General features: G+C 41.6%; 1 protein-coding gene across 1 annotated transcript in view; it reads right to left on the bottom strand.

Annotated features, from left to right (window-relative positions):
- Positions 1 to 20,592: 20,592 nt before the first annotated feature.
- atrnl1a (attractin-like 1a) overlaps positions 20,593 to 25,838 on the bottom strand; it is a 436,027-nt gene continuing 430,781 nt past the window's right edge. Inside the window, exon 30 of the mRNA XM_056291780.1 lies at positions 20,593 to 22,571. Coding sequence (XP_056147755.1) covers positions 22,447 to 22,571 — 125 coding nt within the window. The 3' untranslated portion in view covers positions 20,593 to 22,446. The remainder of the gene's footprint in view (positions 22,572 to 25,838) is intronic.

Raw genomic sequence — 25,838 nt, 5'->3', positions numbered from 1 at the left:
TGATCCGCTGTGGCGACCCCTAACGGGAGCAGCCGAAAGTAGTAGTAGTAGTAGTAGATGATGTCACATCTGACATCACGTGACATCAAATCAAGTCCCTCAAATTCTCATTCCATCTCAACCATGTGGCTCTGTGCCGGTAGTTAGCTACAACCATTTATTCCATTTATACAATCACGTCACCCTAATACAGTCAGAGCCTTGACTGATTCACCTAGACATTCCTCATTGCCCGCAATGGAATTTGTATCCCCCGCCACAGGTGTAACGCCTTGGCCCTGCTACAGATTATAATATAGCAAGTATGCATTATTGTTTTTCATGTTTGCAAAGTTAATTTTTTTTCACAAAATTAAAGATTGCTACTAAAAACAAAAAATGGTCACCAATAAATGGACAAAACCCCACTGGAGAAAACCACACAGTCAACAATTTATTTTTTCAAGATTATCAATGTTTCAAAATTGCTTTGAAATAAGGGCTGTGGTTATAAATCTATGCCACTGGGAATTCCAACCACGTAGTTTGACTTTCTGATGGGGGGGGGGGGGGCAGTTGCCAAAAAATAGATGATATAGTGAGCGAAAATACATGGCTTGCATGAACATTCTATTGTGCTCTTCAGCTTATTCTGTTACAATTAATATGTCCAATAACGTGCTCAGATTGTGTTTTAACAATTCAACTACACTTTGTTTACATTAGGCATGCTAATGGCAATTATTATGGAAGTATTTTCCTTTTGCGGTTGCACCCGCAATTAAGCTGCAATATTATTGCTTGCATTAAATAAAAAAGAATAGTGTAATGTTAGTTTACTGCATCCTCTTGAACACTCTCTTGTAACATTTTATAGGCGAATAATAGGCTACGTTTTACTTATCAACCTACATTAATTACATAAATAAAAACAAAAGGCCTACTAAAGCTATCCGATTAATTGATTCTGCGAGTTTCTTAAAACATCGTAAACGTAGCTTCCTATCAATATGGCGCTGTCGTAGCCTATGATCCTATAATCATAAAGCAACACAAACAAGAAATGTTCAAATAAATCACGGTAATAAAGCTCGGTCAAAAGCTATGTTGTTATTTGCAAAGCCCATTCTCCTTCACCAACTAAAATGGCTACGTCAATAATAAACACAATATTATTCTCAGTAATAATATGTATAATTAACACATTATAATAACCAAATCAAAGATGTCAGGATTATGGCTCGCTTTTGGCTGTTTAAACACTTTAAAGAAAACGCATACTGTCTACAATCAACGGCGTTGCAAGATGGGGGGGGGGCAGCTGCAGTTTCGCTCGCTCGATTCATTTTTCCAGGACAGGAGAGAGATTCACACATTGGAAATAAAAAACACAAAGAAACAAAAATTAAGACTTTCTCATCATTTCATTTCAGTTTTTACTGGTCCCTTCTTTTGAGGGAAGCTTGGCTTCTATGAATAATCATCCATTCAATTAGATTAAAAAAAACTTTATTTCTCGCTGAGGGTAAACTAACCACTAACAACAAATAAGGCCACGACCAACAGCCACCATAAAATTGGCTTACCACAGTCACATGGCCTCTTTGAACACAATTTTGTGTACCTTATGTTAATAATATAGTATAAGCAAGCACCGGAATACATGAATTGTCAACATTTGGCATTGACACATTTTAGAGCTTACTTGCGAAAGAGTCAACAAACGTTCAATCGTATACAGAATACATGTTTTGGACGAGTTGCCGTTTGCGCCTCTGGGCGCTAGGGGGCAGTGACCCCACTTGCCCCAGCTAAACTACGCCCATGATTCCAACATAGACCCAGGTTATGATATTTAGAGCGAAATTCCTAGGTGGGATAACAGACATTAAAGCCTTCCCCTTTCACACTTGAAAGTCCAAACCAAGGTCTGAATCAGAGTCTGGTTCTGGTGCTTTCACATCTGTTATTTTATAGTCATTAGGTTCAGGACTTTTGCTTTCATACCAGCGGACCTTGACTTGAACTTTTGGCTCGTTGTTGCCGCCAGGTGCGCTCGTTGTTGCCAGGCGCGCTCGCTGTTGCTAGGTGTTACTGTTTGTGTTTGTTTTATCACTTCCGATGATTGATCCGAAAGTCTGAACCTTTGATTTCACATTAGACATTCATGAACCTTGGTCTGAACCGAGACTACCTCCTGAGCTTGGACCAAAGACCGAGTCTTTGATCCCTGTACCCTGGTCCAAGAGGTTTCACACCTGGCAATCTGGTTCGGACTTTTCTGGAAAGTCTGAAAATCCGGACTAAACAACATAAGTTTACATCTCAGGGTTATATCAGAAGTTCTGATGCAAGTATTTGTGCAATATAACTCGATGCATTATACCGCTGTATTTTTTCTTGCCACGTTTATTCAAATCGGGGAAGAATTATACCTTGCAGAGCGCTCACAAGTAGGGATGCCCCCCAAAACCCGGTTCTAAACGGGAACCGGTTCTAAATTAGTAAAAACCGGAGCATTTTTAAGATCCGACGTTTTCGGTTCTGCTATCGGTAGTCGGTAGGTACTCGAGAAATCATGGAGTGAGATTTATATTGTGGCAATTGTGTTTTTCGAGGAATTTAAACGTCGCGAACATAATCTTGTTCGCCGTTTTCTCCATCTCTCCGTCTCTCTCTCTTACTGCGCGAGGGGCGGGGCTGTGCTGTGCTCCACACACTCGCTCACACACGCGCAGACAGCTCTGCTCAAGTGCTCATCATGGCGGAGAGAACTAAACGTTCAAAAGTTTGGGTATATTTTTCAAAAGTCGATGACAACAACGCTCGTTGCCACAAGTGCAATAAATCATTTGCCAGTAAGGGTGGCAATACAAGCAATCTGTCGAAACATCTTTTGTCGAAACATGGTATTAATCTGCAGAAATGCGGAGTTTTCGACTGCTTTGCTCGTAGTGTTCCATCCACGTCCACTGCAGGTAAGCCGTATGAGCCATAGATACGGAGTTAGCTAGCCTAATAACGAATTATTATGAATAGGCCAATCAATAAAATATAATTGCTTAGCTAATTGTTTAGCTACAAATATATAAGCCATAGATACGGAGTTAGCTAGGCTAATAGCCGGGGACACTATAAGTCAGGAGAGATCACGACTCCTGCCGGAGAAGGCAGATATGTTGATTTTTCTGCAGAAGAACTGTTAGGATAATGTTCTAGGTTCTTGTTTGTTTGAACTTCCGTTAGCCTTTTGCTGTAAAAATTTATTTTTAATATTTTTTTTCTTTATCTTTATCTACTTTTATTTTTTATCTTATTGGTTGTTGTTGAATGTTGATTATAAAGTCTATAATTCAGACGCATTTAAAACATTGCTGCTGCTGTTGCTGCTGAATAAATAATATTTGTTTATATTTATATAAAGTTATATAATAGAATAATAAAGCAATGTCGATTCTGTTCTTAATTAAGTGTATTTTTTCTTGCATAATAATAAAAAAGAACCGATAAGAGTATCGATAAAGTACCGAACCGATAATCAGTACCGATAAGAGTAGTAGTATCGATAAAATCCTAACGATACCCATCCCTACTCACAAGCTCCATTAAATAGACCAAAACCACAACATTTGACCCATATACAACAGTCACATATTGAAATACTTTCAAATTTTTCATCTAGCGCCGTGCACTGAACCATATCTATGCTATCACCATTTCAGAAGAGTCGTCAGGCTCTTGAAATGTGACACTTCACGGCACGAGTTCACTTACATCTTCAGACAGGCTTAGCTAATAACACCCACAACCAGCATCCAGAAATGAAAATAAATCACAGAAAACCAAACCGACTAATTAGGCTGCTTCTTACGCACAGTGGTCCAAATCAGCAACACATAGGCTAGTAGTAGCCTATACACTGCTTGCTAGGCACGGCGGCCATCAGAACAACACAGCAGTATAATAATAAACCACTTTTCCATCTTACCTGTTCGTAGCAATTCCAATAAAGTAGTGAAACGTCACCCACCGAATAACTCGACATGGCAACAGTTCAATAATCCAGTTTTTGCCAAATGAACATGGCTGAGTAACAGTTCACAAATCGTCTTCGCTAACTGAACTCGATCAAGGCAACAGTAAAACAAGTTAGACTATTACTGTTGTCACAACGAGGTCATTCTGTTTCCATTCCATTCAGCGACTCATTTGGGATTTTAAGAAGCTCTCCCTTTGAGAGTTTTCGTTTAATTTCAAAGTCATCCATTGCGTATGCTACAGTTATTAGCTAGCTGATCAGTACACGCTCTTCTTCCTGTTTCTGGCGCCCGCGTTAGTTAGCAACACGCGCGCGCGCGCGCGCGAGAGAGAGAGAGAGAGCTACTCTCACTACTGACTCAGGAGTTGAGCCGATTCACTCGATTTGATTCTACTTCATGCAATGAATGATTTTGCTACAGTAATAGGATCATTGAAAACACGGAGAAATGTGTAATTGAAATATATTATTTCACACTGACCAGGCAGCCAAGGTGCCATACCTTGCCATACCCAATTGACGCCCCTGTTTAAATCCAAACTTAAAACTCATATTTTTGCCTTAGCGTACAATGAGTTGCCTTTAAATTAAGTGCTTCGTGACCTGTACTGCATGATGGGTCGGTTTGTCTCAGTGAATTCACCAAGCACTGTTCTGCCGACGAGACTATGCAGTGGCACTCACTAATTTTCTTAGGAAAGCCACTTATGAGTAAGACCATTCCTCAAAGAGCCACAGAGCTTGCAAAACATTTCGCAAATACAAAGCTACACACATAGGCTATACGTCTACCCATGACGGGATAATGAATGAATTATCTGCGGGATAATTCATTTCAATGTGCTAAAACAGGACACAAACGGAACCTATAGAAGTAAGTTATAGCTATGTTGTCATTATCAGTGGATCTCTATGGTGCGCAAAACAAAGTCTCGCGGCTCGCGAAAAGAGTAACACTTCTATAGAGTATCATAGCGAATTCGGGAGGCAACCACAGGAACTGTTGCGGCCGGGGCGCGATCCCCTATCGCCCGCGCCGCGGGAGACATCGCCAACCGCTCGACTAAAGGATTAGACCCGCCGGCCAGCAGGAAATGTTTCTACTTATCCATGCATGTTACACTATCGATTGACTATTGTGAACCGCTCTCTTCTCTTATATTTTCTCTTTCTCTGAATGATGTCTTCTCCTTTCTCTTCTCCTGTGGATGTGAATAGTGTGATGCGAGTCTCCCGTGTGCATGTGTGGTCTGTCCTCCTCCCAGGTCTCCATGGTGATGGTGATCATCACCTGGACACTGCTTGGCATACTCATCACATTTTTGATATAGCTTCTAAATCCATATAATTTTATCCTGTTTCAACTTTATGTCCTACTTTCACTCTGTGTGACCATTACGTTTTCTTGTCTCTTCTCGTGTATCTGTGAATGATGCGATTCTCCCGTGTGCATGTGTAGTTTGTCCTCCTGCCAGGTGTACATGGTGATGCTAGTCACGTGGCTCAGGTCCTGGGCTTTTCCGGTGTCATCTAGACGCTGGTTGGCGTCCTTATATTCTTCCTATATCTTATAATTCCATTATAATTCTGTTATCCTTTTTCAATGTTGTATTTTGTAAATTGTTTTCTGTACAAACATCCATTGCATGTCTGTTGAGAGAAAGATCCCTCTGTTGTTCTTCCTGAGGTTTCTTCCTATTTTTTTCTCCCCATTAAAGGGTTTTTTTTGGGGGGGGGGTTCCTTATCCAATGCAAGGGTTTAAGGATAGGATGTTGCATTGCTTTAAAGCCCACTGAGGCAAACTTGTGATAATGGGCTACACAAAAACACAAAAAAAAATTGACGACCTTGATTGGTATCTGAAGTTCCCGACTGAGATTACCACAACCACTCTTCAGACGGACATCGTGCTATGGTGAACAACAGCTAGAGCAGGGATCATAGAACTCAGTCTCTTGGGAGGAAGGCAGCCTTTGAAAGAAAGAAGGATAAATACTCTGAGCTGACAGCTGAGTGCAGAGAAACCTGATGGAGCGCTGCCACCTTTCCCACGGAAGTTAACTGCAGATGCTTTGTGGGATCTTCTGCCTGGCACTTCGTGAAGCACATGAGTGAAAGGGCCCAAGCTTAGGAAGGGGATGAGGGAGTTTGGCAAGGAGGCAGAGAAGAGGAGCTTCTAGCTTTGGCTAAGAAGGAACGACAAGGTTTGGGGAAGGCATGGATCTTAGACATCCTAAGGTCAGCTGCAGGGGATGTCAGGGAGACATCCCTGCCCTAGCTAACCGACCCCATGATGTTGCAGGATAATGGGAGTGAAACATCAGTGAATGGTGGCTCACGGCTGACAATCCTGCACCTGGCCCGACAGCACCGTCAGAGGTACACCAGGCACTAATACCCAGCAGGTTCTCAGGGCAAAAAAGTATCATGCACACACCACTACATCCATGCGCCCTAGTCTGGCAAATTCACCTTTGTTAGTTATCTAATATCAGCCTTGCTCTTGTTTAAAGTCAATGCCCGCGAGCAGATGCCAGCTCCGTTTTAAACAAGTTTACAACTGACTGCACACCCATAAGTCATGTGAGAAACTGAAACGTGGCTTTCTTTCATGAAAGACATCAGTACTGGATTAAAACTCATTGTGCATAGTCACATTTTCTGCAATAAATTTGACAACACTACATCTCGGCTATGTCATTTGTATAAGTGGTGGGCGTGAGTCCTTACTTGCCCAAATGGTTATGTCAGACAAGTCACACTTACAAAAAAATAAATAATACATTCCCAATTATTAGGGTCAAGACAATTGCATCGTTTTTTCTTTTTTACACCAGGCCAACTACCCCACTCTTCCAAGCTGTCCCGGTCGCTGCTCCACCCCCTCTGCCGAGCCAGGGTGTCAAGATCAAAGACGACCCACACAATCACTGAGCAGAGGTACAAGTGAAGCAAAAGAGTGACTTTACTGATAATTTTTTTTTTTTTTTACATAAAATCAGGTGGGATACAAAGCAGGCAGGGAGCATAAACTACAATTTGGCAAACAAAAGGCCAACGGACCAGAATATATACTGGGGTAATGAACAGACAAGCAACACGTGGCAGAATGAGCAACTGAGATAATGCAGGGGGAACAGCTGGCAGGTGCTGATTGGAGAATGAGGGGAGAGGCGTGTCCAGGGGACGCAGCAGGAGGGAGGGGGGGGGTTAAGGGGAGCAGGATGCTCCAGCAGAGTCCATGACAGTACCCTCTCCTGTACGGACGCCCCCAGGCATCCTATTGGGCTGGTCAGGGTTCAAATGGTGGAACTCCGGGATGAGTGGGGTTGTAGATGCCCCTGGCAGGAACCCAAGAGTTTTCCTCAGGGCCGTAGCCCTCACAGTCCACAAAATACTTCTCCCCAGGCATCGAGACTTGAGTTTCCTGACAGTGCAAACTTTATCTTCGATGAGCTGGGGAGGAGGGTTAGTGGATGGGGCAAGGACATGTGCATACTGGCTTGATACAGGAGACGTGAAAGGTGGGATGGGTTCTCTGAAGGGTCCTGGGGACCTGGGCAACTAAACAGACAGCAGAGGGATTAATAGACATCAGAAATGGGCCCACAAACCTGGGAGTCAACTTTCTGGAGGCAGGTCCCTGGACAACAACCAGACCCTTTGTCTTTTTTGGTATCGGGAGTGATGGCAGTCAGTCTTTTCCTTTTGACGTGCTGAGGACTGCAGGAGTTAGGCACAGGCTTGTTGCCAGGTCCGGTGACATCTGCAGACAAAAGCCTGGGCAGAGGGCATGCGTTTCCTCCTCTTGTGAGGGGAATTGATACCCCAAAAAAACTTGAAATGGAGTGCGCCCTGTGGAGGTGACAGGTAGTGAATTATGTGCATACTCAACCCATGGGAGGAGCTGACTAATATTTGTTCATGGCCTCCATTTCAGGGCTGTCAGAGAATAAAGCCTAACCTTAGGTGATGTTCTGGGCAGCAGATTAATAGCACAGTCGTATGGCCGGTGTGGAGGAAGAGTAGTGGCACGTGATTTGATGAATACAGGTTTCAAGTCCAGATAGTCAGCTGGCACTGCAGACAAGTCTGGAAACTCCTCCAGTGGCTCCATGACATGACCTGGTGGCAAGGCTGACAAAAAACAACACTGCAACAAAAAGTGCTCCAACTCAAAATGGTATTAGTAGCCCAGTCAATTTGGGGATTGTGCTTGACCAGCCAGGGATACCCCAATATTAGAGGGACCTGAGGAATGTCTATCAGGTGCAAGGGAATCTTTTCACAGTGATTGCTAGAAAGCAGGAATGTTTACAAATGTTACCTTAGTGAGAGGCTGGCTGTTGAAAGCATTGGCCTGCATGATTTGGGGTAGCTCTTGGGTGGGGATTCCCAGTTGCCTGACCAACACTGTTAATCATGCTATCATCTGCATGGCAACCTCCAGTTGTTGAGCTCTCCATTGAAGGGTGGTGGTTAGTAGGGAGCGTTTGACCCAGGATTCAGAGAAGGGGGGAACACTCACCAGTAACTCCCACTTTATTGGGAGCGTTGCCTTTTAACGGGCAGGAAGCGACGTATTGTCCTGGCTGGCCACAGTAAAGGCAGGAACCTGTGGTGATGTGCCACCGTCGTTCTGCGGGAGACAACTGTGTGCGGTCCACCTGCATAGGCTCAGGATCCAAAGGGCTCAGGGCTGGCTATCTAAGGGGGAAAACCTGAAGGACATTCAGATGTCCCTCACGTGTTTACACAGAAGCCAAACTTACAAAAGGCACTTAAGGACTCAGATGCACCACGTACGGGAAAATGTTCACTGACAAGTCAAATTTACAAAGTGGGGGCATCCAGTTAGCCTTTATGCCTCTGTGTTGCCTGGTATCAGTGCTAAAGGCTAGATTAATGAGTGAGTCTAGCGTAGCAGGTAGTTCACGGGTGGCTAGCTCATCCTTTGTAGCTTCACAGAGTCCATTCAGAAAGGCGTCGTACTGAGCCTCCACATTCCAAGAACAGTTAGCAGCCAATGTGCGAAAGTCAGTGGCATAATCAGAGACTGGCCTCCTCCCTTGGTGTGCCTGCAACAAGACTCGTTTCGCCTCTCTGCCACTGACGGACCTGTCGAACGCTTTTCTTGTTTCCTGAGTGAAGCTATCCAGGGAGGCGCCGACAGGTGAATTGGCTTCCCAAACTGAAGTCCCTCACTCTCCCATCCAGTAGAGCGATGATGTAGGCAACGCTGCAACGATCAGACGGGAAGATACACTGAAAAAAGGTAGGGTAGAGGTTGTACAATTTACAGAAATGTATTTCATTTATGTTACCTCTCTGATCATATTTCACTCATGTAGAATTCTTTTAATTTTGATGGCTGTAAAATCTAAAAGTTTCAGTCAGGTTAAGGACAAATGAAGTCATGTTTGGAAACTCCGCCCCCCTTCGAACAGCGAAAACTTCCGCAACGGAATGGCCGCCCGCCATCTTTTCGCTCGTGTTCCGGTCGAGGCAAGGTGGATGCCCCACTGCGTCTTCTTCCTCCGAGGTTGTCTTTCGGTCTAGCACTGGGTCAGTATACACGCCAGAATCACTGTGTAATTCAACTCTGCTAACAGGTTATGGGCCCAGAGTTACCCAGCGATTTACCACCGAGAGATGTCGCGACGTACAGCGTGTCCGATAAGAGTTTGCATGCTATGCCAGCAGCCCCATGGGCAGGCGAGGAGTCGAGTAGCCGCTGGTCTCGGCTAGTTTTTGACGGAGGCGAAAAGAATTATGAACTGTGCGAGACGAATATTTTTGGCCTATCCATTTTCGGCAGCAAGGGCTAAAGGACACCATTTTAAATGAGCCAGCCGACGATGAGCAAGCAGAACCGTCACTGTCGGCTGGAAGAAGACGAGTAGAGAAATATGCAGAGCTAATTCAGTTTCAGGATGAGAAAAGCTTATCGCTGGTCATGAGAAAAGCGGTGGACAACGGTGATTCATAAAAACCGACACACGCTAAATAAAGCCCCCATCGTTTACATGTCGGTCTCAGTCTCGACACCGAAAACAAACCCATGTTTTGTTTTGTTTTTTAAACCTGAAGATGAAAGATGCTTTCAATTAAAAAAAAGAAGTCATGTTTGTTAAACAAAAAGAATTTAGTATATTAAACATCCATCATCTTATCCTGCCCTCAGGGTTGCGGGGATACTGGAGCCAATTCCAGCAGTCATTGGGTGGCAGGCGGGAAGACACCCTGGACAGGCCATCACAGTATTGTAGCGAATTCAGGGGGCAGCCCGGGAACCGCCACAGCCGGGACGCGAATCCGCATTTCCTGCACCGCGGGCGACAACGTTAACCGGTCGACTAAAGGGTCCGACCCGTTAGCCAAGGGCCAACATGTCTACGTTACACTACCCCCCTCTTTCGGGAAGCGCGTCCCCGCGCTTGAGCATATCAGCTCCCTCACGACTCTGTGCGCACGTGCTTCCGATGACCTCACGGCAGTAGCGGAGGGTGGGTCTGAGCACAAAGGGGGTGGAGCCACCCGATCTTCGCGGTTGTCCTGAGAGGTCGCGGCTGACTGAGATGAAAAATAATTTGTAAGAGGACGACACGACGCAATTAGCTTCTTCTTACTTTCTTGCTTCTTGCGTTTGAATGAGCCTGATTCATGTTTTTTCTTCTCTATTTTGAAGTTCCCTCAAATTCATTCATGAAACTGTCCAGTTCTGTCAAGCGTAAAAATGCTTACCCACTCCCCCTTCTGGCAGTGTGACTCAGTTATACCTCACAACCAATCACAGCTCCGATGCATTCATGAATAGTCGTAAAAAAGGCTATAGCCTTTATAGGGGCCGTTAACATCTATGTATAGGGGTCCCGTACTGCACTGTATTTTTTATCATTAGCCGACTTTACGAGTGTGTCACTGAATGCGTCGGAGTCCCGAGACCCGGTGCGTTCACGGACGCTCGTAAACTCGGCAACAGGGCTCCAAACGGTACCCTGACCTTGTGGGGGAGCTGTGTCCTGGAGCTGAGCCGACAGGTGATCAACGCTGTTAGCAAGTAATTGCAGGTGCTGTGTTACTGTGGCCATTTCCTTCTGATGGGTGTTGAGAGCGGAGCCTTGCTTGTCCACGAGAGCGCAGAGGTGATGAAATTCTGCTCTGTCCATTCCTGGCTAGATGGTACTGTCACAGATCAGAAACGACCCACACAGAATCACTGAGCAGCAGGGGTTAAAGTGGGATTTGGTAAGTGGGGGATCTCTGTATTAGAGAGGTGGGCAAAAGTGCGGGAGTGATAGGTAGCTAGCTAACGTTAGGCTAGCTAACCACTGGTCCAGTAGTCCCGACGTTAGCATTGTTAGCTAATAATAGCTACCGGTAGCTAACGTTTGCCAGCTAGTTAGTTATTTGAATGAAAATATTGCATGGCCAGAGCTAAGGTTGGACAAACATAACTAGCTAGCTACCGGTAACGTTACCGGATGCTACCGATAGTTAGCTTGCCTAGCAGCATTCAAACAACTAGTCAGCAACTAGCTAGCAACGTTACCGGGTGGAAGATAGCTAGTTAGCTAGCTAGCTAACGTTACGTTCGCTAACGTTAGTTGCTTGAATGAAAACCACAGCAGAGCTAGACAAAACTATTGGAAATACACTGAAGATACTCACTCTTTATGCCCCCCAATCCAAGATAATAGTGCAGGTAGCAGGTTGACGCTCTCTCGAGTCTTGTCTGCCTGGTGCGGTGAACTGACCCTGACCCGTGAGTGTGAAGCCAGCCTCATTTGATGTCAAGTCTGGTGAAGCCACACAGCAGGCAGGTGCGGGTCACGTGAGGACGCGATATCGTTCAAACTTTTAGAAAAAGTAAAGTAGTATAAAAATAGAACGACTTTATTTGCAATTTATTTTGAAATGCGTGTGAATTGGCTACATCATGTTTTTTGTTTTACATTTTACTGTGGCAAAAAGGTTGAAATTACTCCTGTCTACGGAGTGCCGGATCTCATTTCCGGTTGACTTGGGGGAGGAGGAGGGGAAGTGCCGGTGTTGGGATCCGGGTAGCTCCGGCCCACTTTAATCTCTGCTGAGCAGAGATAGTAGAATTTAGGCAAAAGAGTGACTTTACTTATTTAAAAAAAAAAGGCCATACATACAGTCAGGCGGGCTATGAAGCAGGCAGGAAGCTAACGGGTGGGACCCTTTAGCTGACTGGTTAACGTTGTCGCCCGTGGTGCGGGAACCACGAATTCGCTGTTGTGTGTGTGTATATATATATATACTGGGGTAATGAACAGACAAGCAACACGTGTGGCATAATGAGCAACTGATAGGCTGACATAAGGGGAGTGCCGGTGGGTGGAGACAGTATACTGTTGGGAACAGCTGGCAGGTGCTGATTGGAGAATGAGCGGAGGGGCGTATGCAGGAGAAGCAGCAGGAGAAGGAGCAGGAGAGAGGGGGATTAAGAGGAGCAGGAGGCTCCAGCAGAGTTCATGACACGGGGATGGCTGCAGACTATCAGACGTCTCATCCGATACACGTGGAGTCGCAGCTGCTTCTTTTCACGTGACAGTGAGGAGTTTCCCTAAGGCAGGGGTGGCTAACCATGTGCCATGGAGAGCCGTGTATATGCAGGTTTTCACTCTAACCGGACTCCACATGATTTCACTATTAGCAACACTTCAACCAAAGAAGAAGAATGTATCAGCGAAATCACCTGGTTGAAGGGTTGCTAATCAGTGAAATCACCTGGTGTGGAGTCGGTTTGGAATGAAAACCTGTGTACACATGGCTCTTCATGGCACATGGTTAGCCACCGCTGCACTAGGGGGATGCAGTGCGTGGGAGGTTCACGCTATCCCCCCCCAGTCCACCCCTCCTCCCCCGAACAGGCGCCCCGACCGACCAGAGGAGGTGCTAGTGCAGCGACCAGAACACAAGCCCACATCCGGCTTCCCACTCGCAGACACGGCCAATTGTGTCTGTAGGCACGCCCGACCAAGCCGGAGGTAACGCGGGGATTCGAATCGACGATCCCCGTGTTGGTAGAAATGGATACCGGATGTAACAATGTTTATTCCTATGAGAATTGCTCGCCTGGCGCATACGCCGAATTTTTTTTGTTTTTTTTTATTCAATAATCAAAAAGGCATTTCACAACTTTCAAAATAACAGCTGCAAATACAAACGCTGAGAAAATACAACAATCATACAAAGGAAGTTATGAACAAAAATGAAATCAGCCAACACAAAAATAATATATAAAACGCGAAGTGGTCAGTCAGGAATTAAAGTGCCAAGATTCTCAGAAAAACGTCGGGCTTTTCTTGATTTTATCAACTTTGCACACCTCTTATATATTTTCATCTCATTAACAAATCCATTAAACAGGGGCTTTGTTTTCAAGAAGCGACTTTTGTGTATAGAGAACTTTGCTAAGATAATTAGCTTATTGTACATAAATTCAGCTTTTCTATTCCCCATTAAAAGACCAAGTTTTATATTTTCATATCTTAACTGTGGCATAATTAGATTATTATTCGCTATCCAAGTTTGGAATGCACCTCAAAAAGTACTGGTGACCTTGCAGTCAAAGAACAGGTGTTCTGCTGGTTCAATGTCTGATCCACAGAAACCACATTTGTTCCAATCAAAATGTAATCTAAGATGCAGGAAATCATTACATGGGTAGATGTCATTAATTGTCTTGAAATGCACTTCTTTTGCTTTGCGGGGGATAGGAAAAGAAAGATATCTGGTCCTTATCTTGACTATAGAGCTTCTAGAGTAATCTTGAAACGTACGTTTCCTCTTCAAGGGTGAGGGAAAACAGACTGTAGTACAGCTAGTTCTTAAAAATCTATTACTGCATTTTATATCTAAAAATCTAATCTGGCTATAACTAATGAGGGAATCTTTGGTATAACAGTAGAATACACCAACATGCCTTTGATTAAGAGGATCAGTGCCTGTGGGATTGCTTTCATTACATTATTATATTGTCTATTGGTTCAAACCAGATCATATTTTTGAATGAAAACATCATATCGTAGCAAACTTCCATTATCATCCATTAAATCTTGAATTGACCAGATACCCTTCACTGTCCAATCTTTATAACAAAAAATATTTTAATTACAATGCATCTATTGTTCCAAATTGGCATATTGTGCAGGGTAAAGTTGTTTGTATACTAGCTTTCAATAACGAAGGACTTGCTGATGAAATGCAGACAACTTAAGGGGTAGTTTAGAAATCTCAAAGTCACATCTTAACAAAAAAAATCTATACCACCAAAATTCTTAAATATTTTAGAAGGAAGATCAAACCAAAAACTTTCAAGATTTTTAACAAAATTTTGTAACCATTTCAACTTGATGGTACCATTCACCGGATCAAAGTCAGTTGCATTTAAACCACCTTCCTCAATAGACTTCACAATATCCCCTTTTCTTAAGTAATGATGTTTATTTCTCCAAATAAAGTTCTAAATGTCTTGATTAATTGATTTGATGACCGTGTCAGGGAAATCTAAATAATAGGCAGGATATGTCAGTCTTGATAAACCCTCCATCTTAGTGAGTAAAACACATCCAAAAATTGATAAATCCCTTTGTAGCCAACTATTAAGAATAGCTCGGCTCTTTTGCATACTATTCTGTAAATTGGGCTTTTCCCTAACCTTTAGATCCTTAGAAATTATAATCTCTAAATATTTAACCTCATCTTTAACTGGTATATCATGCACAGTAATCAAAGGGTGATGCTGAATGGCCATCAATTCAATTTTTTTCACATTTAAATGTAAACCAGAAGCCTTTGAGAAAAAAAAGGTATAACATTTAGTACTGCAGGAATCTGTGCACTGTTCTTAAGAAACAAAGTGGTGACGTCTGCTAATTGACTCATTACCAATGAACTTTCCCATAACATTTAAAGGCTCTATGTCTGGGCTGTTTTTTATAAGGATAGCTGACAACTCAACCACAAGATTAAAGAGTAATGGAGAGCTCGGACAACCTTGACGAATTCCTCTTTTTATGCTAAACCTACTAGATGTTCCACGTGGGAGAGATACCGAACTATTAATATCATTATATAACATTTCAATTACCCTGATGAATTTATTACCAAATCCAAAATATTCTTAATGTTTTAAGCATGAATGAGTGTTCGACCGTATCAAAGGCCTTGTAAAAACCCAAAAACAAAATAAAACCTTCATCTTCAATCAAATGTCTATAATCTAATAAATCTAAGACCAGCCTTATGTTATTATGTATAGACCTGTTTCTAAGAAAACCCGATTGAGTGTCACTTATTATCTGTGTCATACCATCCTTCATTCTGTCAGCAATTACGTGAGGAAACAGCTTGTAATCTACATTCAGTAGTGTCACAGGACGTAAGTTGTCAATATATTTTTTGTCTTTACCAGGTATAGCATACGCTGAAAAAGTTTCTGGCTTCCGGGTTACTTCCGGGTACGCTATGCTGGCAGGGGGATGCTGGACCCTATCCCAGCAGTCATTGGGTGGCAGGCAGAGAGACACCCTCGAGAGGCCACCAATCCATCACAGGGCAATTTGAATGGTTCAATTATAAATATTTGGCAGCAAAAATTGTTATTAATGAATTTATGAGACTGATTTTATGAGACTGATTTGATAATCCTGATGCACCTACAACTATAATAACCCTTCCCTGCTCTACTTCAATAAAAGAGACATTTAAAAGTCTCAAACTCTGTGAAAATACTGTTGCAACTCCTGCACTTAAATCCACTCCAGCTCATCCCTCAATCCAGAAGAAGAAATGGTAAACCCATATAAGTTTAAAAGAAGAAGAAGAAAAAAATAGCCTTTGTGATTCACCCATTTTCATTTATGCACACAGAGAGGAAAACCTTCCCCTTTTTCCTTTCTCAGTTTGGTCAATAACTTTTTCTGAGCACACCAGATACTGAAAGCAAAGGTTCACATACTTTTGCCACTCACGGATATGTAACATTGGATAATTTTCGTCAAATAAATGACCAAGTATAATATTTTTTGTCTCGTTTGTTTAATTATGTTCTCTTTATCTACGTTTAGGACGTGTGCGGAAATCTGATGATGTTTTAGGTCATATTGATGCAGAAATATAGAAAATTCTAAAGGGTTCACAAACTTTCAAGCAACACTGTAAGTCTGTAAAGTAAAATTCATTCATATAGCCCTAGATCACACAGGGACTGGATGATGTGAAATGGCACACATTACAAGGTCTGAAAGAATAAGGGCTTTAGCATCAGCAGTCATATAGAACAGATTTTAGCAACGTTACATAGGGGGATAAAACTAGGCTTGGGGATTTTATCTTATGGGTGATTCAAAAGACAAAGGTTCACAGGTTGGATTTAAAGCAACACCAAGATTTTTAAGTGAGGAATTTAAACACACTTGACAAATCACACAGTCAGAATTTCTTGTTAATTTTTTAAGCGGAGGCTTATGACTTACTGGACTAGTAACCAGCATCTTTGTGTTATCGATGTTAAGAAGTAAAACATTTTTTTTAAATTAAATGACATCCACTTTTTATCTAGGGACAAGAAAGCCTCTAAACTTCTAAATTGGGAAGGACCATTTTACTTTGCAGGTATATATACAACTGAGTTTCATCTGCATAGCGATGGAATTTGATTCTATAACTGCCGGTTCCAGATGCCATACTGCAAAGAGGCAGCATATATAAAGAGAATGGCACACAGCCAGGAACGTAACCTTGAGGAGCACCAAAATTCACACATAGTATTTAGTGGTAACATTGCCATTGTGTTCTCTTAGATAAACAGGACTTAATGGTCATCAGCAATGAATAAATCAGAGACATTTATGTAATTCTCAAGGCAATCTAAGATTATGAAATTGTCAAAGTGTTAAAGGTTGCACTGAGATCAAGAAGTAATAAAGCTGAGGTGGAATTAAAATTGATCGTAATTTGTCACTTTTGTAAGCACGGTTTCAGTCAAGTGAAATGATACAAACACTTTTTAGGAAATGGTTCAAATAGCCTGTCAGACATGAAAGTGAAAATTTGTTTAGCTGTTTGATTGCCATTTAAGTTTAAACTCACTGAACCTTGTATTGTCTTCTCCCTGTCCTGTATGTGTGTTCTGCAGTATGTATAATATGTGTACATGTAATTACTGTATGTGAGGCTCTGTACAAAAGGTGACAACAAATATCCTCTTGTAGGACAATAAAGTATCTATCTATCTATCTATCTATCTATCTATCTATCTATCTATCTATCTATCTATCTATCTATCTATCTATCTATCTATCTATCTATCTATCTATCTAATTGTTTATCTGTTTACATTTATTTTTTATGATTTTTTATGATTCAAGTATTTTGGAAAAGAAAAGAAGGTTGGCGATTGAGCCATAGTTGTTCAGCATATCAGGGCCAAGATTAGTTCTTTTTTTCTTTTTTTTAAGAGTGGGCTAAGAACAATGCCAGGAGCAAGTGAATATATGATAATATCAGTAAGTGAATTTGAATTGAATTCAATTTAGTCTGGTTTTGGTGAAACTACGACGCTCCCTTGTAGGGAATTTAATTGTTGAAGCAATAGATAGCAATGCAGCCAAGAGGGATAGGAAAACAGCAGAGGAAATATAGATTTAACAAAAAAACAAAAAAAAAACAACAAAAAAAATAAAATAAACGACAAACGTCCAGAGCTGTGTAAAATGCGTGGTTAAAAAACACTCATAAGGATTTACAAAATAACATGTGCTGGTTGCAAAGAGCAGCATCAAAACAACGCTTTACAGCTGCCACCACTTCCTCTTCCTGTGTTTGTAAACCATGTAATCTTTTTGAACCTCCAATATGACTTTACTTCAAAAATGCAGTCTACCTTTTATCCTCAGAACTGTTTGTATAACTGTCCCAGTCCAGGGTATAAGGGAAAGTGCCGTTTTCTTCCTGCCATCATTGACATGAAGCTGTTTTGCTTCCACATGCAATGTCGCCAGCCCACTTAATGCTAACACAGCACTCTTCCATCTTCACAACTAAAGTTAGCTGAGAGTAGAAAGGGCAGTGGAGCAATTATCCCTCGCTGATCAGGGACAGCATTAACATTGATCTAATCTAATATACATGGGTCCTTTCATCGAAACTCCAATCTATAGATTGTTTTTGCAGCATGTGCAGAATGGTCAAGTAATTTATAGATTGTTTTGAGTAGTGACACATGAGGTTATTGAGTCCAGGAGAGTCAGTCAGTAAGTCCACTAGGCTATCTGAATATTTAACTGTTTGAAATTCTTACTGCGGGTGGGGAGCTGGATGTGGGTATGTGTCCTGGTTGCTGCACTTGCAACTCCACTGGTCAGTTGGGGTGCCTCTTTTGGGGGGGGGGGGGACTGAGGGGAATAGCATGATCCTCCCACGTGCTACATCCGCCTGGTGAAACTCCTCAGTGTCAGGTGAAAGAAGCAGCTGGCGACTCCACATGTATTGGAGGAGGCATGTGGTAGTCTGCAGCCCTCCCCGGATTGGCAGAGGGGGTGGAGCAGTGACCGGTACGGCTCAGAGAGCGGGGTAATTGGACGGGTACAACTGACAATTGGGGAGAAAAAGGGGGAAAAAACAATGAATAAATAAACAAATAGATAAATAAAAGACAAAAATGGAAGTTTCAGAAAGTCCATTTATGTTGGTTGTGTTGCACTAAAATTTTCAAAATCACACCAAACATCTGCCTGGCAAACAGTGTGAACCAGCTGACAGCCTGCTGTCATTACGAACTGAACGTTGACAAATGTCTGTTTCCAGGTAGGCCATCTTGTTTTCTGCTCTACTTCGCCATGCCTGTTCGCATGCACACAACATACTAGCCAAAGTCTTTCTTCGAAAAATGGCAACCTTCTTGTCACATGAACAGGTATTCTATTAATATCCATGATTGTATCCAGTTTGCGTTGTCCTTGTAAATTTGGCCCATTGCACAAAACTAAATTTCTATGTTGTATTGTATTCCTTTTATTCAACCGGCATACAGAGGAGAAAGGCCAATGTGTCTCGCTAATGTGCTATATTGTTATTTCAATCAAGTGGCGATGGACGACAAGCTGGACACAGTCAGACCCCTCGTGGTCTGGTTTCAAGGCTTGGATGTTGTTTCGGAAAGGAAGGAATAGAAATAATTACAAATTAGAAATAATGATTTGTATCACTTTTCTCAAAAACAATAAAATTTCAAAATTAAACCTTGGCTTTATTTATTTTTAAGAGTCACAATTGAGTTTGCAGCATGTATTTGATAATAAGATTTAATTGTAAGATAATAAGCCTACAGGTACTCACAAATTGGAATGATAATACAGCTTTCTCAAGACAAACATGAATGAACTATGAGGGGAAAAAAACCCAACGTGTCCTGGAATCACAAAGTGAAAACTAATACATAATTCCTTTTGAGCAGGATGCTGTTTTTATTTTATCAATTAAAAAAGGGTTTCTCTATTTCGCGTAGATTTAATAACTTCTTGACATTTTTTCAAAATCCAGATAGGTGTGACAGACTTTGAAATCTACATCTGAACCCAGAGGAGTGCTATAGTCGCTAAGCTCTGCTGTCATCATGTGTTCATTTGCAGCCCATTTTGTCCAAAAAAAAAATGAATGTTTCACCTTGACAACTTCCAGGCAGACAGTGACAATACAGGTCTGTATTGTGCATACCATGGTACATATTCAGCCCACTGTCTTTCATCAACAGCTTAGCAGCTCACAGCAATGACCGCGTCAAGATTACTGATGTGCAAACATTTAACTGGCAGATGGAAAGGTAAAGTAAATACCCGTGCATAAGAATCAGATGTAGTCAAGAACTGTGTACACACTATGTGCAACCTGAGGCATCAAACATCGGTTTGGGTCAGTTGTATGACCGTTTGTACAGTAGCAGCAGCAATTTTAACAGTTCAGATTTTCAGTTATATTAGATTATTTGAAATTCTGTATTAAAAAGCATGTTTAAGAAAGCACCACTGTCACAATGGCTACATTTCAGAGATAAGTTGCTGTGATGATTTCATCACATTGTTAAAATATTGTGCTGAGCTAGCCTCTGGTTAACTCTGTCAAGGGTGCTGAGTAGCAGAGTCTATATATTTAAATAAGAGTTGTCATCTGATCCTATCGAAATCCTGAGCATACAGATCAATATGATCCCACAACAGCATATATGTACACACACACACACACACACACACACACACACACACACACACACACACACACACACACACACACACACACACACACACACACAATGTGAGCCACAATTACAGTATAAGCATAGAGCCAGATTTATCCGTGGGTGTGAATGAATATTATGTGTTTACATAATATTACAGATACATACAATCTGTATGTATCTGCACATTGCAGTGTGGTTATCTGTATGTTTCTGTGCATGTACTGGCTGTGAAAACAAATTTCCTGTGGGACAATAGAGACTGTATCCCGCTATATCTATCTACAAAGAAGCGTCAAAATGTTTAATTGTAAATGTACATATTTTTAATGATCGTATACACAAAAAAAATGTGGTGAGCTGCCCTTTGTTTATACAAATCTGAACAACAAGAAATTTGTGCAAAATTACACTGATGCTACATGAACACAGTTACCTGATCAAAAATCCAATGGGTTAAATGTATACATAGAAGGTACTGCAAGTGCATAAAGACATCGCTGTACTGTGTATTTGCATTTGATTAAAAAGTGATTTGGGAACATGAAATGCATTGGATTAACATAAGAACAAAGGAAAACTCTTTAATTCACAAAAACCTTGATATGACATGAATAAAATATCAACATTTTTGATATGTAAAGAAAATTATTCAGGATTTAAGGGGCGGAATAAAAAAAAAAAACCTCTGAAACCAAAGGAAAATTTCTCTGAGTGATACTGCACACATAGTAAATATGAATTGAAACATTTAGTGTTTCTGCATAAAAACCCTTAGTGCATTTGCAAAATTTTACTTCATAAACAAAAGTGTTATTTTAGAAGTTAGTTGCATAATCATAATTGATAAATACAGACAGTAATACGTAATTAGATATGCGTTTCACCCAAACATTGTTAGATCACAAATAAACTCAACAAACATGATATTTACTGAATTAGTTTGGTGGAGGATAGACATATACTGTTGTTTCACAGTAAGGGGGGGACTTACCAAAAAATTGAATACCATCAGTAGTATGTAACTCTTTGATCACAAAGACATTGTGGTGACCTCATCATAGCTTATGATAAACATGATATTTGGATGTTCTATTGCATAATATTTTCCCACCGAGGGTCCTAACGTAGTGGTAAAGCATTTCTCTTAGTGCATACAGATGTGTTTAAGGCCCATAACTTCCACAGGCATACACTGTAGAAACCATAGCTATACCATAGAGGATGCAACCTTTGTAATGCAGAACACCTGAGCAGAATCAAGGTCCAGAAACCAAAATATTGATGTGGGGGAGAAAATAAAATCACACGTATTAAATAAATGAGGCGGACAGTAAAATGTGGACAGCGACAATTACATCCAATAAACCTCATAACAAGATGTTTTTTTCTTCAATCCCACCACAGCAGCTGTCTTTCAAGGAGACTCTCTCTGGACAAAGTCCACTACATAAACACTGCCTAAATAGCAAGCTGTGTTGTATTAGTCCAGATAGTTTAATGTTGTCCATTTCCACCATAGCTCACACAGCTGGGCTTGGCTGGATACAAGGTCAGAGCACTCGAACACAGACAAGTTCATCACTATATCATCCAGCTGAGCTCAAAAGTTCAGTTTGATTAAAAAAAAAAGTTTTTGCTAGTTTTAATTTTATATACTTGCCAGCATGACAGGCAGGCAGTTTGAGCCCTGTAACCCTGTGCAGAGCCCGAGGAGGAAGAGGAGGGTGAATAATTTCTCACCAATGGACTGACGGGGGTCCGTCCAAAGGAGACATCCTCTTCAACAATCAGCAAAAAGGTTGGTTTTTGTTTTTTGGTCAGCACTGTGGGCACCATAAAATTTTTGAGACCAACAAAAACAAGCAAAATGAGTGAGAAAGAATATCAAAAAAAAAAAAAAAAAAGGTCTTCATAAGTCATAAAGGAAGGGACTGTGACCATAATTTTCCTGTGTGGGTGCTTGTCAACGGCATAGTGCCTCCACTCTTCTCTTTGGCATCCCACCAGTTTTAGATCAACCACCATCCACTGCTCAAGCTGGGGCTTTGCCTTTACTTGAAATATTTCCTTTTCAGTGGAAAAAAGTCCATAAAAAAATCCTAAGTAAAAATGACCTGACGATCTGATGGATATGCTGCCCTCCAGTCTTGGCTGGCTGAATCAAACACAGGTCCCTTGGTGGTGCACAGTGTGCTGTTTTCGGTGCTTCAGACCCAGGCCTCTGTCTTTGAAGTCCATCACTCTTTGCTGTGACGTATCCACCAGGGCACTGGCTATGGCAATGCCTAGAATCAGACAAGTTTGAAACAGAGTTGAAAGCAAGGGTTAAAACAGAGATACATCACGTACTATATGCACTTTTTGGGTACACTTTCTTTCAACATGCCCTAGAATCCCAAGTGTTGTCATGCAGATCCACTTTATTTATTTATTTATTTTGTTGCCTATCTGAAAATGAATAGGGTTTTTGGACTCTGCTTATCATTCAGCTTCTAAAATATATTGAGTCATGACAAGAAATGTTGTGCACACATGGCCAGTAGATGTCAGGGGCAAATGCAGCTGATGCTAAGCTAAAAATGGCTAAAACCAATCAAAATCCATCTCAACCAATCCGGAAATGCATAACAAAAGCAATCTTGGAAAGCAAAATGAGTCAATTTTAGTGCAGGACATAGTATTTAAAGGCAAATATTTTACACCCTTATAAATTTTCATATTGTACTGAAACAGGATTGGCTCTGGAATCCCTTATTTGGACAGGGAATTTATATCAAGCTTTAGAGGTCTCGAATGTGCATTTTTTTTTAATTGGTGACCCAGCAGGAATGTAACTTTAAACTGTCTGTTTGCGTGGGTTTGAACACTTGGCTGAAAAATGAACAAGCAAATTTCATGCCACGTCACAGCAAGCAAACCAACCCAAAACAGCACATGTCACGTCGCTGTTCATATCCCTCCACTGGCTCCCAATTGCTGCCCACATCAAATTCAAAACCTTAATGCTAGCTTACAAAACAGCAACAAAAACGGCTCCCGCCTACCTGAACTCCCTCATTCAGGTCTACACTCAGTCCCGCTCACTACGCTCGGCCAATGAAAGGCGCCCGGCACTTCAGCAACAACGGGGCCCAAAGTCACTAGCCAGACTCTTCTGTAGTTCCCCGGTGGTGGAAGGTTTTTTTTTCCTTTTTATATATTTTTTTTAATTTTAATTTTTTAATTGAAAAATTAAATGTTTTTTTTTTAAATTCTCAATTAATGTTTTTTAATTGTTCCATGTTCTACCATCAAGAGCTTGGTCTGTTCCTGTGGTCACCCCCCCCCCCCGAATGCACTACAATACGTTATGGGATCATCCTATTATTCTGTCTTGTATTAATTTACCAAAAATAAAAAATCGGCTCGACAGGAGCTGGCTCCCATCATTCGTTCGCCACCAACACATCTAAAAAGTAAGTCATAAATTCATCATAAGTTATCCTGCGGTCTTATCTGGTGATCATGGGTCAGCGACAGAGAAGAGTCAGTGCCGTGGCTGCGCTTGGAAGTCCCACCGGACTCGGCCACCCGATCAGCTTGTCCTTCAGCTTGACCTTTGGACAGGGGGCGTGGCTTCTAGCCCTACTTGAAGGTGATTGGCTTTCGCCATGTGAACCGTTCGCTCAAATTGAACATTTTATAACTCAAGCAAACGCCCATTTTGCAACGCTCGCAGTTTCTGCGTGATTAACTCCGCCCATTCGCCTCCTATCGTTAACGGTTCATGCATTCGTGCCACTCGTAAATTTCGCTTTGCATTTGGTTAAAACACACCTTAAAACGATATTTTGATTCTATTTTTTTTACTGTGTGTCCTAATCCTGATTACTTTTTTATGTCTGTGTTTGATTAACAGCTCCTCACTAAAAAAAATGAAAGAAAAAAAGAAATACACCTTCGTGGTCCATTGAGTGAGCTATAAAACCAGTGGTGGTGATGGGGGTGGTGTATGGACTGAGCATGAACAAAGAGGCAAAAAGTAAGTGAATAGCAGATAAAAAAAAATACAATAAAAAATTTAAAAAAGGTGAACGTCAAGGTAGAGAGCCTTGGTAATATGTGACAGGTCAAGACATCCTCCCTGCCGAACGGAAACCCATCACAACCTCATGAGCTAAAGTCTCCCTTCTCAGCGCTGCTGGGCTTATCTGGCTTCGTTGGGAGACACAGGAGATATAGCAAGGGTCACTGAAGCATATCTCTTCACCTCTCTTTCTCCCTTATTGCTCTCTCACTCTCTTCAACACCTTTCTCTCTGTCTCACCCCCCCACCCCCACTCTGTCCTACAAGATGTTCCCCTCTCTCCCAAAACAACTTGTGTACGTATCTGCTGATTGGCTAGCAGACACCCCACAGCACAGTTTACACAGAGCAGCCGGATGAACCAAGCTATCAGATGCCTCACAGCTTTGTGCTTCCTTGGCAGTTGGTGTTGTGGATAATATGGATTTAGAGCCATGGCAGCTATCGGTAGTGTGGCTAGTATAGCCTAGTCTCTGCACAACCGTAGGCCTGAAAGTTCATGGTCATTAGGAAAGGAACTCAATCTGCTCGTAAGCAGGAGCCAAATAAACAAAACAGACAAACGATGAGGGGGAATCTGATGTGCTCAGAATATATTTTCGGTGCAGGATGTTTTCAGTATTTCACAGTCAAGTGATTCTTAGGATTGTATTTTTTTTCAAAAATTGTTTTGTGGTTAGAAAGGGGAAAGCTGATTACACAGCCACTATGAGTGTCTGTCTATCTGTGTGTGTTCATGTGGGTGTGGCTTTATTTTGTGCAGGTAAGCATTTGAATTTGTGGCCATATGTGTTCTGTGTATTTAAACCGGCAAGAGCCATTCATTATTTACACCTTCTGAATCAAATTTAGGGTTGTGGAGGGCTGGAGTCCATCCTAGCATGCATTGGGCAGAAGACAGGGAGAAATCATGGACAGGTTGCTAGTCCTTTGAAAACCCGGGTGAACATGCAAACACTACACAGATTGATTAGAGCTGAATCTTGTACCATATTGCTGTGAGGCGACAGTGCTAACCCCTAAGCCACATTGCTGCCTGGTAAAAACCACATGGACAAAAATGGCAGCCAATCTTTAAGTGATCGCTTTCTTTCTTTATCCAACTCTCTCTTCCAAACTACATCCACCAAGGTCTGAGGTACACAACAGTGTATGTTTGATTTTCTTGTTGCAGTATATTTTTTTTCCTGGTTACAGTTTTTGGTACTTGATGTTGTTGGCAGTTGGAATCTTGTTTTTTCTTTTTCCTTTTAATGTTTTCACTTTGAACACACACTCTGTTTTAACTATTGGTGGGCAGTATAATGGCATATCTACTACCCCCCCAAACAAACCTCTATCTTGGACTTTGTGAGTATACAAATATTTTGAGACATTTGAACTGATTAAAAACAAAACAAAAAACCCCAGCAAACACACAAAGAAATAATGATAAAAAAAACAAACAGTAAACATACAAAGAAACAAAACAAAACAAAACAAACAT

This window comes from Lampris incognitus, chromosome 13, assembly GCF_029633865.1.
Source record: "Lampris incognitus isolate fLamInc1 chromosome 13, fLamInc1.hap2, whole genome shotgun sequence".
Lineage (NCBI taxonomy): Eukaryota > Metazoa > Chordata > Actinopteri > Lampriformes > Lampridae > Lampris > Lampris incognitus.
This window is presented reverse-complemented; position numbering and strand designations above follow the sequence as displayed.